The sequence below is a fragment of the Cnephaeus nilssonii genome (genome assembly GCF_951640355.1).
Source record: "Cnephaeus nilssonii genome assembly, chromosome: 18".
NCBI lineage: Eukaryota > Metazoa > Chordata > Mammalia > Chiroptera > Vespertilionidae > Cnephaeus > Cnephaeus nilssonii.
In genome coordinates, this window is record NC_137089.1 from 34037640 (window position 1) to 34053778 (window position 16139).

A 16139-nucleotide genomic window follows, 5' to 3' on the forward strand; every position below is an offset into this window, starting at 1 on the left:
CAACCCGGGTATGTGCCCTGACCAAGAATTGAACCTTGACCTCCTATGAAGGAGAAACATCAATTGGTTGTTTTGCATCCTTACCCCAGCCAGGGATCAAACCCACAACCTTTTGGTATACGGAAGACACTCCAACCAACTGAGCATAGGTCAATGCTCAACCACTGAGCCACACACACCAGCTGAGCCAATCCCTGGAATATTTAGACTTCTTTGCTGTCTCATGATCTTTGCACTTGTAGACTTTTCCCAAATCTTCACAAGTCTAGTTCTTTCTCACCTAAAAGTTTTAGCCCAAATGTCAGCTATTGGAGAAGCCTTCTCTGACCGTTCCTCAATCCCATCACCCTTCATCACATCATTTTCTTTTTGTTAGTTTTTGCAATGTATAATTATTTTTGTTTATTTGTTTACTTTATTACCTATCTTCTCCATGAGAATATATGTTTCATCATGAGGCCTGGGATAATATTTTATGTTCATCCTTAAATCCCAATGCATACCTCATATTAGAAACTCCATAAATATCTGTTGAATAGATGAATGAAACTCAGTTGCTTTCTGAAGTGGTCCAATGTAGGGAATTAAGCCAAGAATGAAGATGAAAAGCTTGATTACTTTTAACTCCGTCCCTAGTCTATGATCAATGGTAGAAAATTGAAAAATTCTAGCAAGGCCTAGTTGTAAAGATGAGAAACAAGAAACCAAAATCAGCAGCAGCCACTCCTCACTCAGACTGCTCTTGATTTACAACATCAATGACTTGTTCATGGATTATAGGAGTTTTTATGGCCTTAAGAAAGCAAGAGCAAATGTCAGATACTTCCTATTGGAAGTTTAGGTACCTTTTAAGCCTGTCTGTAAATGCTGCTTTTAATGTAGAAAAATAACATGTAATCCTATATAATAAAAGCCTAATATGCAAACTGACTGAACTGAAGAACAACTGGTCGCTATGACGCGCACTGACCACCAAGGGGCAGACACTCAACGCAGGAGCTGGGCCCAGCCCTCAGGCCCCAGGCCAGCCAAGGTGGGTGGGAGCAGGGACCCCCCGCTCCCTCTGCTGGTCGCCCGCAGAGGGAAGCGACCTGGCAGTGGCAGCAGGGTGGGGCCAGTGAGTGGGCAGGGCCAGGCCGGCAAGTGGGTGGGGTTGAGGGGGGCCGATCACCCCACCAGTCACCGCACAGATCAGCCCAGATCATCAGCCAGGCCTAGGGACCCTACCCATACAGGAATTTGCGCTGGGCCTCTAGTTGTTATATATTTGAACTGAGGCTATTCTGGGCTCCAAACACTTAAACCTCACTACAAAGTACCGTGTTTGTTCTTTATTATGTAGATCTAGTGTTCTCTGAAATGTCTTTTTTAAATAATTCTCTATTGTTGAAAGTATTACATATGTTCCCCTCTTTCCCCTCTGAAATGTTTAGTGAAAGAAAACAATTAGAAATGTAGGAAGTTTTTTTAACTTTTCTAATTCATATTCTGAGATGAATAAGTATTTTAAAAGAAGTTTAAACTGGCATAAATTATATTATATAAATATAAACCTGAAGCTAAGCAAAAATCTATTTTCTTAAATACATGTGGACTTCTCTCCAAGGTCACATTTTCACTTCCAGGTGGCCTGCTTATGATATAAGGAAGTGATAAAATGGAGGAAGTAGATAACTTTATAAAAATAAATTCAACTCTTTGAGCCACAACTAAGGAGAAAGAGGAAAAGTGAATATTATGAGTGGTTAGGACTCCATTTCTAGAGAGGATTAGCTAAAGTTAAATTAGAAACATACCCAAAAAACAGATGATTAAAAGGACAAAGAAGAATAAGAGATAGATTATGTCCTTGAGAAAATATATAGTGGTATACTATAAAAGAAGTGAATATTGACATTTTTTTAGGATGTGAGCTGATTCCAAGACTGTGGCTGCTCATTATGAATGGAATATGGACAGGCATGTCTATATACACAGTTAGTGAACATTTCAAAAACTTTCTGGCGTTTTTTTAATTCAAGTATTTAAATAAAATGGAAACAAGTCTGTAATTCATACTAATGAAATGAAAGAAATTTTGAACACTTATAATTTACTGGAATAGATATTGGAGGAAAGAAGATATTCTGGAATAATTTTCTGTTACATCATAACTTGGTGAATGTGAGCAGATATGGCTAACATCTGGTTCTTTGCGTGTTGACTGTTATTGCCCTTGACCACCCTGAAGCCACCTTCCTATGTTCTCACTATCTTGACTCCAAAACTTCATGAAAAACATCCTAACTTCTCAATTTCTTCAACTTCTTGTAATCCAGTTTTTCACTCCCAGTACTCTCCTGGCATTGCATTTTGCAAGGTCCACTTCTCTGCCACCAATAAGCAAATTCAGTGGCCTTTTTTCTTCAGGAGTCTTTGAGTCTGTGGCATCACCATCCTTCCTGAAATTCTCTCTCTGTTGGCTTTTACGTGCTCTCTCTCCAGGCTGCCCTTACGCCTTCCGAGCCCTTCTGCTTTTGTTTCATGTTTCCCTTCTCTCTCCTTGCTTTCCTCTTCCTTGTTCTACAAACTGTCCCCTTAGTAATCACTTATGCTTGCATAAATACAAATTCCATTATTTATATCATTTAAATTCTAAAGAAAATGGCAGGGATATCAGTTGTCAAGTTCTTAACCATGTTGTGCTTAAATCATCATATAAAACTAATTCCAAGAAGTGTATGGGAAATGATATTTGAGCTACTCAAAATTGTTTTTAAGATTACTTTGTTGATCTATGGTCAAATATTGATAACCCATGTATTTCCAAACTACATGATTTAAATGTGATAATGAAAGGCTCCCACAAAATAAGTAATCCTCCATATTTATTTATTTTTTCCTTATAAAAATGTTGTTGTAGTTTTCTGTGTTGCATTTCCTCTGATGTGCCTCTTGTACAAAACTGAGTTATCATGTGTCAAGGTTTTTTAAATGTTTGAAGGGGATAGAAATTAGATGCAAGCCTATGATACAATTCCAAACCAAATTTAAATAAGAAGTTTGAACTTTAAGTATAGTTTGATGCTATTGCAGGAAGGGAAACCACATCCCCATCCTCCTTCATGCTTTTGGCTGGTCTAATCAAATTGACAGAAGACAGCCCTAACCGGTTTGGCTCAGTGGATAAGAGCGTTGGCCTGCGGACTGAAGGGTCCCAGGTTCGATTCTGGTCAGGGGCATGTGCTTTGGTTGCGGGCACATCCCCAGTGGGGGGTGTGCAGGAGGCAGCTGATTGATGTTTCTCTCTCATCGATGTTTCTGACTCTGTCCCTCTCCCTTCCTCTCTGTAAAAAATCAATAAAATATCTTTTAAAAAATTGACAGAAGACAAATTAACAGGAGGGGAAAATTTTAAAATCCTATATAATAAAGAGCTAATATGCTAATTAGACCCAACAGCAGAAGCCAGGGCTGCGAGGGCAGGCTGAGGCTGTGAGGACCAGCCGAGGCTTTGAGGGGCTGTGAAGGCTGGCCGAGGCAGCTGGGGCTGCAAGGGCCGAGCCCCTTGCACGAATTTTGTACATCAGGCCTCTAGTTCATACATATGGAGGTCACACAGAAATGGGACCTAAAGAAAGGACCAAAGCAGGCAGCTTTTGTAATTTGTAGAAGAGGAAACAATAAATTTGTGAGGAATTGACAGGGCGAAGAAACTTCAGCTTGGGTGCTTAACTAGTGAAGTATCTAAGCGGAGTTTGAGCTTAGAGTGGTAAGTTAGTAAAGAAGTAGCAAGGTTTCTTCACATAGGTTCTGGGCCCTTAATTCCCTATCTCTGGTGATAAGAAAGTCTCTGAACCATCTGGTGCAGGTAGGGTACCTTTTGTATGGGAGATTTACTTCCTGCTTTCAGGGGACAGAGAGAAGGGTCGGAGCATTCTTGCACTGACTGTTTCTCAAGGAACTTTAGTTAAAAATAATCAGAATGCCACTTTGGCATATTTGGGGGTGGCCTGCCCTTAACCCCAACATATTGCTGTTCTCATTCAAATTTTAATACAATCATTGCAAATAATAGTGCAGTTTATAGTGCCAACAAATTAAGTGAGAACTACATTGAGAGATTTTATGAGCATAACAAATATGTATCATTAGTTCATAAATTCACTTTTGTTTTATTTGTTTAATATAAATTTTAGTCAAAGTCATATTGAAAGGAACTTACAGTTCTGCAATAGAAACTGGTATAAATTTTGAGATGATGCTCGTTCATTCTGAACCTAATGAATTCTATTAAAATGGGAGATAATAAGTCTTCTGTAGTTATTAAAACTAACTGTAAGAGATTAAACTTGATGGCCAGGAAAGGGAGCAGTCATTGTACAGATTGCCTGCAGGTAAAGTGTCTTGTGCTCAACTTAATTCACTAGCTAAAGCAATTATTTTTCTATAATATTTTCCTCTTAGAGGGTTCCTGCAAATGACTCATGTAGCAAGTCAACAACCCCCTGAAAAAATGATGTAAAAGGTTTTATTATCAATAAAGTGCTGTAACTGTGAAGGTAACTGAATGATATGTGTAGCAAACCAGCAACCAAAGAGAAAGAGATAAAATGTTTTGTTATTGATGTAATCTGAGGCATCCTTATAATAGTACTTTGAGTTCCTGAGTTGAGGAAAATCTAAAACTGTAGAGTAACTTTTCCTACTGGTGTGAACTGGAAGTGTTTCTAACCTCATGGTTCCTGTGCATACACAGCAGAGAATAACAGGGGAGGGTTTCCCCCTGTCCTTGCTCAGAGAGTTCTCCTCAGCCACATGTAAGTTCAAGGGCTTTGCATTTCACACCAGCTTCCCCTATGTTTTCAGAGTTCCAAAATCAATTCCTGGCACTTAGAAGCGTCCTACGCACTGAGGTGGGGATAGTCCTCATCCTACTGAGGTGGGCCTGGACATCATTTGAATGGTACCATCAAAGGGCAGTCTCTGGGCCTCTGAGCAAAGACCATGTATGGTGCCCACTTCAACATGTCCCCCTGGCGCTAGTGACAATGGAGTTTGCTCGAAGTGGTGGCTGGAAAATCAACATAAACTGACCTTGCTCCTGTGTCTACAGCTTCCCTCCAGGTCTAGTGCCCTGGTCCCCCAACCTCCGTGCCCTGTCTCCATCGTCATACCTCCTCCTGCTCTGCACAGGCAGGAAGCTGTAATCTTTCATTTATTTGTGAGTCTAGAACCATCTATTCTTTTCAATCTATTATTATGACAAAAATATTTTGATCTTAGTCCTTCATGGCTGACACCCCAAAAACACTACAGGGCATCTCTCTCTCTCTCTCTCTCTCTCTCTCTCTATCTATCTATCTATCTCTCTCTCTTTTAACAACCTGAGACAAATATTTATTGAACATCTATTTTTTGCCAGACATTTCACAATGCTTCAAATGCCCGATATTTCCTAAAATAAAGAAATAACCACCCTATATTTTGATTCAGCAATGTTTACCAAAAAACCTGGAATTGTACAGGGCATCTCTTGAGGATTAAACACGTGGGCTGTTGTCTCTTTCAAGAGGTCTGATAGGTTTTTTTGAGATGTATATGTTGAGGATTGCCTCCTTTGTTCTTTTGCTCTGGCTGTGGTGGAATTTTCTGGAAACAAGTAAGAAGAAAGGACTTAGCTCCCTTCAGAGTATGAGGAATTGTAAGGGTTTGTGGGGAGTATACAGTAGGCAATGGGATAGTACCAGGTCATACCTAAAAGTATAGACTGCATGGGGTCAAGTGCTCGGTTGGCCACTAAGTAGGCAAGTTATTTAATTTATTCATTAGCTAAATTGGGCAATTTATTTTACCTCTCTGTGACTTACTTTTCTCATATATATTAGTTTCTCATTATTTCACTCTAACAAATTACCACAAGCATGGTGTTTTTAAACAACAGAAATTTATTCTCTCACAATTCTGGAGGCCAGAAGTCTGAAATCAGTTTCACTGGGCTGAAGTCAAGGTGTTTGCAGGGTCATGTTCCCTCTGGAGCTTGAGGGGAGAACCCTTTCTTATCTCATCCAGCATCTATTGGTGCCAACATTCCTGGGCTAATGGCCACATCACTCCAATCCCTGCCTTCATGGTCACATTGCCTTCTCCTCTTCTTTCTTGTATCTAAACTTCTTCTGTCTCCCTCTCATAGGATGCATGTGATTGCATTTAGGCCCCACTCAGATAATCCAAGATAATTCTCCCATCTCATGATTCTTAACTCAATCACATCTGCAAAGTTCTTTATTGCCATAGAAAGTGAAATTCATAGGTTCCAGGGAGTAGGATTTGCATGTGTTTTGGGAGGGCTATTATTCAGCCTATTATAAATTAGGTTGGTAATAGTATATACATAAAAATTAAAGGATATAATATATGAAAAGTACTTAGAAAAATGTCTACATGCAATAAAACACTCAAAAATGTTATCACATGATGGTGATATCAATGATAATGAAACAAGAAAATGCAGATAAAAAGTTTCAAAATGAACAAAAAAATTTTAAATGAATATATGTAGAGGGACTCATGATGTGTGCTAACCTTAGAATGTTATTATTCAAAAGATTCTATCTCTACACAGTTTAGGCATATGATACATATAGTCATGTCTGGTTTTGTCTTTGTTACTTTGCGCTTGAAATTTAAATCATCTCAACAATTTCAACCATCCTGAGTTCTCCCTAAGGAGAAAATCAAAGATATGATTTGATATGATTGTCACCTTCTGTTTCCTTGTCTCCTGCCCACCTAGGATACAGATCTAATGACATTCAACATTTCTGTACATCGGTCATGGTGGCGGGAACATGGGCCTGGTTGTGTCCGAAGAGTGCTGCCTCCATCAGCCCACGGCATGATGGATGATTACACGTACGTCTCTGTCACAGGCTGCATCGTCGACTTTCAGTACCTGGAGGTCATCCACAGTGCCATCCAAATACTACTTTCTGTAAGTTCCACCTCTGTGTCATTGTCTGACCAGGACCCTCCTTTAGTGGCATTTTATATCTGAACCATTTCCAGGGACATGGAAATAGCATCGATTATGCTAACATCAGTTATACTTAATGGCGGGTGACATCTTTTTCCAATAGGTATCCAGACACGTTGTCTCTAGAACTGGTTAGTTGCTGTCCTTTCTAGCTTGAGATACAATCCACCCATTCAATGAAATAGTATCACTGTTTCCCACCCCGTGCCTTAGGCTTTTCTACTTCCCTTCTACTACAGCTTCAACTTCTCATGCATTCTTTTACTAATGCACATTAGTTCTAGAGAAAGAAAATGGAAACACACTCAATGGTTTGTTCAGTCTAATAAATTTCATATTTCAAAAAGTCACTCCTTAAGAGAACAAATCCCAGAGAGTGTTACACATTCTAGTGCCTAAAATTTGGGGTCAGGACACAGCTCCACCTAGAGCAACACAGAGGAAATGGCTTGATTGGACCACAGAAGGTTTATGTGCTTGAAACTTCTTAAAGTTAATTTATTTCCACGATGCTATCCCACCCACAGTTTGATCACTGTGGAATGGGATTAATTTAAGCTACCTACCATCATCAAGAATGCTATTTATTTGGGATCCAGCAAGTACTTGGCATTTTGTTTGAGTCAATACACAAGGAAGCCATTCTTAACCATGCTCTTCCCATAAACTAACTACCTCAGTCCTATCTAGCTGGTTAAAGTCAGAAAGAGAGATATAGACTCAATAATAAATTAATCGATGACAGAAATATAGGTGTGTGTCACTGAAAAATGTACCTTGGGATTATTTCTAAGAAGAACTTTGAGAAATCCCTGATATCATTTACTTTATTTGTTATCTACTGCTGTGTAACAAAACACTCCAAAATATAATTACTTGAAATAATACCAGCTTATTGCTTAGAGTTCTGTGCATCGGGAATTTGGACAAGGCTCCACTGGGTAGTTATGATCCATGTGATACTGGCTAGGATCACTCATGTGAACCTTCTCAGCAAGAGCTCTGCTGGGGCTAGAGCATCCAAGAAGAACTCAGATGTCTGGTGCTGGCTGCTGGAAAAAAAATGATAGGCTTTCTTATAGCAAGGCACCTGAATTCCAAAAGAAGCCCAATATGCAAGCATTTTCCAGCCTGTACAGGCATACCTCATTTTATTGCACTTCACTTTATTGCAGATTTTGCATTTTACTAATTGAAAATTTGGGGCAACCCTGCATTGAGCAAGTCTATTGGCACCATTTTTTTAAAAATGTTATGTATATATTTCTATGTATTTTTAATTAAATTTATTGAGGAGACACTCGTTAATATGATCATACAGGTTTCAAGTGTGGGTTTCTATGTTACAAGACCTGTATATTGCACTGTGTGCTCCCTACCCAAAGTCAAATCTCCTGCCACCATATGTTAGGTCCCCCTTCACCTCCACCCCTTCCCTCTGGTGACCACCACACTGCTGTTGTGTCCATCGGTTTCGGTTTTATATTCCATATATGAGTGAAGTTATATGGCTCTTAGCTTTTTCTGACTGACTTATTTCACTTAGCATAATATTCTCAAGGTCCATCCATGCTGTCGCAAATGGCAGTATTTCATCCTTTCCTGTGGCTGAGTAGTATCCCATTGTGTACATGCACCACATCTTCCTTATCCAGTCCTCTGTTATAGGACACTTCGGTTGTTTCCATTTCTTGGCCACCGTGAACAATGCTGCAATGAACATAGGTGTGCATATATTGTTGTGAATACGTGTTTTTAAGTTTTTCAGGTATATACCCAGGAAAGGTGTATATTTTCCAACAGACTCAAATCATGCATTTTTTAACAGTAAAATGTGTTTAATTGAGATATGGAAATTTTCTTTTTAGACGCAATTCTATTGCACACTTAACAGATGAAAGTATAGTATAAGCAAAAATTTTATAAGTACTGGGAAACCAAAAAAAAATGTGACTCGCTTTATTGCAATATTTGCTTTATTACAGTGGCCTGAACCTGCCCCCCCCCCCCCAATATCGCCAAAGTATGCCTGTACTTGAGTAATGCTTACTATTGTCTATTTGGCTACAAGCCCTCAGATGACTGATAGGACCAAGCCCAGAGTCATTTTGGGAGAGACTATGGAAGAGTGAGACTATTAGGAAACATGGCTTTTTGGGGGCCACTGATGCAGTGATCTCACCTCACTTTCTTAATTATTGTTCTTTAACCTGCATATGTCAAGTTTTAAGATAGTTTTTTAGAGCACATTTTAATTAGAATGCTTTTTTAAAAAACTAACGATTCAAATTTTTTTTAAATCAAAGATCTTTTAGTGTTCTTGTTCAATGAAAGCCAAATTTGACACTGAATTCAAAGAAGGAGGTTGTACCCAATGCTAAGGATTTTTCATTCAGAGATATAACAGGGAATCTGCTTATTCTTGGTTTCTATGATCATTTTTAAATACACTGTCATTTGTCAATATATGTCTATCAATCTTTCCCTATTCTGTGGTCTTTCTTTAAATACACACACACACACACACACACACACACACACATACAGGGGTAGGCAAAAGTAGGTATGGAAAAAGACATGCAGATTAAGATTATTATAATGGCTTTATTAACTCAAAAGAATGTTACTTACAATTATAAACCTATTTTGCCCATCCCTGTATGTGTGTGCACGCAGTGGTGTGTGTGTGTGTGTGTGTGTGTGTGTGTGTGTGTGTGTGTGTGTGTGTTATAATATTTTTTTAATGTAGAGGCAAATTTTCTCTTAAAATTTTTCAGCCTATTTTATGGTAAAAGAGTACTCTATTATCATGTACTAAATTCTAAAGGTTCTTATGGAAACATTTTTCTACAATATTTCATAGGTGGAAAGATCCTCCTCTTTTTAAAAATTATTCATGTAAAATTGCTAAACCATTTCAAGGAATAATGGCATGATGTCCAAATCTTTAAAATTCAGCAGGATACTATGGAATCAAAAAGTCATTTACCCATGGGAACTCCAGGTCACTTGAAAAGCAAGGTGAAAGTATTCATTTGATAAGGAGCTAAACTGTCACATAAAAACCTATGCTCAAGAAATACTGAATTCAGTGTATGTTGCCACTAAAAGTGCTTGTCATTTATAAATGAATTCCTCGACGTATTACTTTAGTGAACATTCAAAGCTGACCACCTGCATCCATAGTCAGAACTCTATTGTTCAACCTTCCGGAAAAAAAATAAAAAAGATTAGTTGTTGATCTCTGGCTTTTATTGTGTAATATAACTACAAGACAAGATTTCCAGTATTATTTTAGATTAAAATGAAATATATCCTGAATATTTCACAACTTTCAAATTATGTATTGTTGTCTTTGATTTTAGGTGGGTTTCTTTCCACTTATTTCAGAGCAACATATTTACAATTATGAGAATTGTGTTTTTTAAATCTTATGGAAAGGTGATACTTCCTGCATAAGTGGTCTAAAACTAATACTAGTGTATGTCATTTGTACACAGCATCTTTGGGTTTTAATAACAAAATATGTGAGCATTTAAAATTCATATTCTTCTTATATCATAACATTCTCTTTAATAGTGTGTGTACAATTGGATTTTATTCTGTATGTTAATCATTTACCACAGACATTTATGTCTCAAACCACAAATTCCATACCACTTCCAAACAACAGAATTAAGTCTCCCAAGACCCAGATGCTCATAATTATCCCACACGTTTGCAGGTCTTCATAAATTTTTACTGACCTGCTAGTTTTAAATAATCTACTGAACATTGACTACTCATTGCAAAAGCGAGCTAAAACATTTGGTAGACTTAAATGCAATTTCAACAGAGCAATGCAAAGCTTAATTAGGACTCATATCTAGAAAATATGAGAAATGTTTAATAATTAATCAAGACAAACGTTGTGACTGGAGTCTTATGGAGATATTAGAATCAAGAAAACTAATGTTACTGATGTTTTATTTAGGGTAATTTAATGTCATTCATAGACATTTTATCTTTAGCCATAGGTATGAATAATTATTAGATTAGAGAAAAGTAGCTTTCATAAGAACAAGAATTAATTTTTAAAACATTTACACTGTCCCTTTAAACAAATTTTGTATAAATTCCACAAAGAAAATCTTAATGTCATCTTTATATTCTTTCTAAATGAAAACAGGCAGATTATCATTCATTCAGAAAAACATACTCAGTAAATCCCTACTGTCTACAAAGCACTGTGCTAGGAGCTTTGGGGATGAGAGGATGGAATTAAACTGAAAAAGTTGAATTAGACATGATCCACCCATGTTATCTGTCAGTCTACTAGGGGAGATCAGACAGCCATCAAAGTGCCATAGGATGGACAGAAAATGGGAGATCCATAATTAAGATTCTAAGTGCCTTCGGCGCTCATGGGAGGAAGTAGTATTCAGAGAAGCTGCGATCTTTAATTTAGGTCCACAGAGTCTACTCTTGGAAGTGAACTTGTCTTTCAGTGGCTCAAACTTTAATATTTCAAGGACATCCCAAATGACTTACTGGAGGGATTACAGAAGCTTACATTCATGCCAGCACAGCGAGAATCAAGAATTCTGAGAGTTCAAGCAATTACCTCTTTGGGTCCATGAAAACAATATATTAAAGCATATCACAAGGGGCAACAATGGATGCATTCAGCAGAGTGAAAACAAGTAACAGGCTGGTTGTCCTGACAAGAGAGCAGAGAAACTCCTTCTGGATAGAGTTCATAGTCCCAGACAAAAGAGCTGCCTTGGCCCTGGTGTGGTGGCTTAGTTGGTTGGAGCATCGTCACATACACCAGGAAGATTATGGGTTCAATTCCCGGTCAGGGCATGTACAAAAGGCAACAGATAGATGTTTCTCTCTCACATCAATGTTTTTCTGTCTTTCTCTCTTCCTTCCACTTTCTCTAAAATTAATTTAAAAACCATATGCTCAGGTGAGGATTTTAAAAAAAGAGCTGCCTTAGCCAGAAAGGGTCAGATATGGGTCTTGATAAGACTCTTATTACAACTAGCCCAAGACAAGCTCCAAGAAAACTGAGGTTCAGATGTGCCATGGCTGCAGTTGCATTTTGCAAAAAAGAGAACCTTTGGTTATTTCTCACATGTGTTCACAGAAGGGACAGAATAAGCAGAGAAATAAAAATAAAGCAGGGGAATAGTGCATAGTTCACTTTGGCCTAGGTAGAGTATATGCACAGAAATAGTGGCTTAAGTTGGAAGAAAGGTTAATGGAGGCACTTGAATACTAAATTAAGGCCTTGAGCCTTTACCCTAAGTGAAAAATAATACCTATTTTTAGTTTATAGGTAAGAAAATGGCGTGCTCAGAACTCGGAATTTAGGAGGCTATTCTAATAGGCGTGTGCAGGATGGATCAGATAAGGAAAAACATTATCAGGAGATTCTTACAGTAGCCTGGGCCACGTGCCCTGTTGTGTCCTTGGAATACCTATCCTACAAACTGAACCTCAAGAAGGATTCCGTGGTGACATAAGTTTGACTGATGTCATATTATATTCTCTCCTTGGAGATTCAGTATGTGAATTAGCATATTAAGTTTCTAAGAAATCCCATTGTTTAAAAAACTAATTAAAAATAAAGGCTGAGGGACTCGTCCAGATTAAAAGAGACTGAGGAAACATGACAACTAAATGAAACACGTGATACTAGACCAAAAAGCAGACAATTGTGGAACAGTTGTTAAAAATTGAGCCCTAACCGATTTGGCTCAGTGGATAGAGCGTCGGCCTGCGGACTCAAGGGTCCCAGGTTCGATTCCGGTCAAGGGCAAGTACCTTGGTTGCGGGCACATCCCCAGGAGGGGGTGTGCAGGAGACAGCTGATGGATGTTTCTCTCTCATCGATGTTTCAAACTTTCTATCCCTCTCCCTTCCTCCCTGTAAAAAAAAATCAATAAAATATATACTTTTTAAAAATTGAATAAAGTCAACAGATTAGACAATAATATTATACCAATGTTAATTTCCTGGGTTTTATCATTGTACTGTGGCAATGTAAGGTGCTAACATTTCAGGAAACTGGATGAAGGATATACAGGAATTCTTTGAACTTTTTTTTTAAATTTTCTGTGTAAGTCTGAAGTTATTTCAAAATGAAACTTGAGAAAAATATTTTAATTGAAAAATAGTATCAAAATTTCCAAACAATTTTCTAAAGGAAATAATTTAGGAAATACTGGTTTGAGAAAAGTTATGAAGTTTCAGTGAGAGTGGTTCAGAGGATAGACCGAAAATCATTACTGAGATTCAGCAAGTGACTGTGAGTGGAGGTGAAGGAGATGGGATCTCCCTTCAGCCCACATGGCCAAGAAGGAGAGAGATGTCTGTATCCATACAGCAGCTGGGGAAAGACCTGGGTTGACCGAGATACAAATGGGTGTAGATTTGGACACATGATGAGTCTTGACTGCATTATTGCTCTTACCATTTTTAGGAGCATATTTATTTTTACACCTAATTACAAAAAATAAAAACCCAAAACCTTCAGCAGGAAAAAAGAGTTGTTATGATATATTACCTAAAATAACAAAAACATGTAAAGAAACAGAAAAGTGTGACCCAAATTCCAGGAAAAATTGTCTCTGAGTGGGTTCAGATATAATTAGCAGACAAAGACTTCAAAGCACCAATTATAGAAATGCTCAAAGTTAAAGGAAATCATGTTTAAATGATTTTAAAATGTGTGATGGCAATGATTCAACAATAGGAAATATCAATAAGGAAACAGAAATTATAAAAAGAACCAAATGGATAGTCAATAATTGAAAATTACAATAATAAATGAAACATTCACTAAATGTGTTCAATCAGAGATTTGCAGTGGCAGAAGAAGGAGTACTTCATCTTGAAGAAACAAAAAGAAATTACCAAATCTGATAAACAGGGAGAAATTTTGAAGAAAAATGGGCAGAATCTCAGTGATCTGGAGACAACATAACAATATAACATAAACATTACTAGGATCCTAAAAGGAAAGATGAGAGAAATAGTGGCAAAAAATGTTTTGAAGAGTTAATGACCCACAACTTCTCTAAGTAGAGGGAAAAAGAAGCAAAATGACATTAAATACATGGGTAAAAATGGAAAAAATTACATATGTAAATCCAAGTATGCATACAATTATAATAAATGTGATTGGACAAAACATTAATCTACTCAATAGATTATTTTTTTTTCTTATAGGAACAAGATCCAACTGTATCCTATCTAGGAGGGACACCATTTAGATTGAAAGACAAATTAGTTGAAAGTAATAAGACAAAAAATGTCACTCCGCCCAATAGTAAGAGTAATAAAGCTATAATTAATATCAGAGAGAAACAGACTTTAAGAAAAGAAATATAATTAGTATGAAGGGGTTTCATAATGATAAAGAGATCAATATATCAAGATAACACATGCACACTTAACAACAGAATCCAAAAGATGTATGCAAAAACAGAAAGAATTGTAGGATAAATAAAAAATGTAAAAATAAGTTGAATATTTTAATGCCTTCCTCAAAAATAATTGTTAAACAAATAAACAGAGGTTCAGCAAGTGTCTGGAAGACCAGCACTACACCAGCCACTCACTTTACCTCTCTGACCCCTATAGAGCACTCGCCTAACAGCACACATTCTTTTCAAGAGCACGTGGAACATTTGTCAAGATCGACCATGTGCTAGGCCATAAAACAAGTCTCAATAAATTTAAAAGAATTGAAATTATTCAAGGTATGTTCTCTGAAAATAATTGAACTAAATGGAAACAAAAACATAGATCACTACTTATGGTGCACAGCCTACAGTTTTTGGAGAGAAGTTCATAGCTATAAATGGACGCATCAAAAATTAAGAACATTTCCAATAAGTAACTGAAGTGTTCACCTTACGAAACTAGAAAAAGAAGAGCCAAAGAAAGCAAACAATCACAAAGACTAAAAGAAGAAATAATAGAAAACATAAAGAAAATCAATATAACCGAAGTTTGGTACTTTAAAAAAAAATCTACAAAATTGGTAAACCATTAGCTAGATTGGTAGAAAAATAGAAGAATGTGAAAAATTACCAAAATCAGAAATAAAAGAAAAGATATCCCTTTTGACTTTAGAGAAATTAAAAGGATTATAAGATAATGCAATGAATAACTTTATGGAAACAATTTAAATAACTTACATAAAATAAACAAAATCCCAAAACTGACTCAAGAAGAGATATAAAATCTGAATAGGCCAACCAAGAAGGAATAAATAAAATGAATTAGTAATAAAAAAAATTCTCAATCTGGGATTAGGCTCAGACAGCTTCACATCAGTGTTTTTATCAGTGATAAAATGAGATATACTTGGATTGGAATTCCAGCTCTGCCATATCTAGGGTAAACTTTCAGAAGTTCCTTTATTTCGTCTCTAAAGTAAAGATGGTAATGGTGCCTTTTTGTTGACTTGTTGCAAGTCTTGAAGACTATACAAGTAAGGAACTAAGCATAGTGGTTGGCACATAATATGCTTTCAATAAATTTTAGTTAATAATAACGATGTCACAAGCACCAGCATGCCCATACAAATAACTTAGCTCAAGATTCACAAGGTGTAGGGAACTCCTCTCAGAAAAGTGCTACATAGATGTAGCATGTAATATTATTATACATGGATCATATTCCTCGCCTCCCACTGGAAACAAATAAATAATTCCTATAGATGGTTTAAAATGAGGGGTTTTTTTCTGTCGTAGTAAAAAGATCAAGAGTTTAACAGAATAATGCATATCCCAGGACTTAGGAGGTAGTTAACATATTTTCCAAGCAAATGTTTGGAATAGTTAAGCAAAACACCATCCTGGGTGATCCAGGGAGCAGTAACAGAAGGGCACCAGAAAGAGAATTGGTCGTGTGATTTCAGCCTGTCCATCTCGATAAGCAGCCAGTAGTTTTGCATTAGAACGCGTTTGGTTATCCCATTTACAATGGGCTGCTAATCCTATAAATATGTATTGCTGAAGGAAGAAAGCAGCTAAGCTCTCGCCCTTTGAGAAAGGTCTGTAACCCACACGGTGTCAGTGAAGTATGAAACCCTGAGGATTTGGCTACTTCTTACTGTGTTCAAGGC

The 16139-nt window shown here is 37.2% G+C and overlaps 1 protein-coding gene across 1 annotated transcript in view; it reads left to right on the forward strand.

Moving 5' to 3' along the window:
- Positions 1 to 16139, forward strand: part of NKAIN3 (sodium/potassium transporting ATPase interacting 3) — a gene marked incomplete at its 5' end in the record, with an annotated part of 430497 nt that overhangs the window by 334937 nt on the left and 79421 nt on the right. The window contains one exon of the mRNA XM_079796055.1: positions 6776 to 6973. Coding sequence (XP_079652181.1) covers positions 6776 to 6973 — 198 coding nt within the window. The remainder of the gene's footprint in view (positions 1 to 6775; positions 6974 to 16139) is intronic.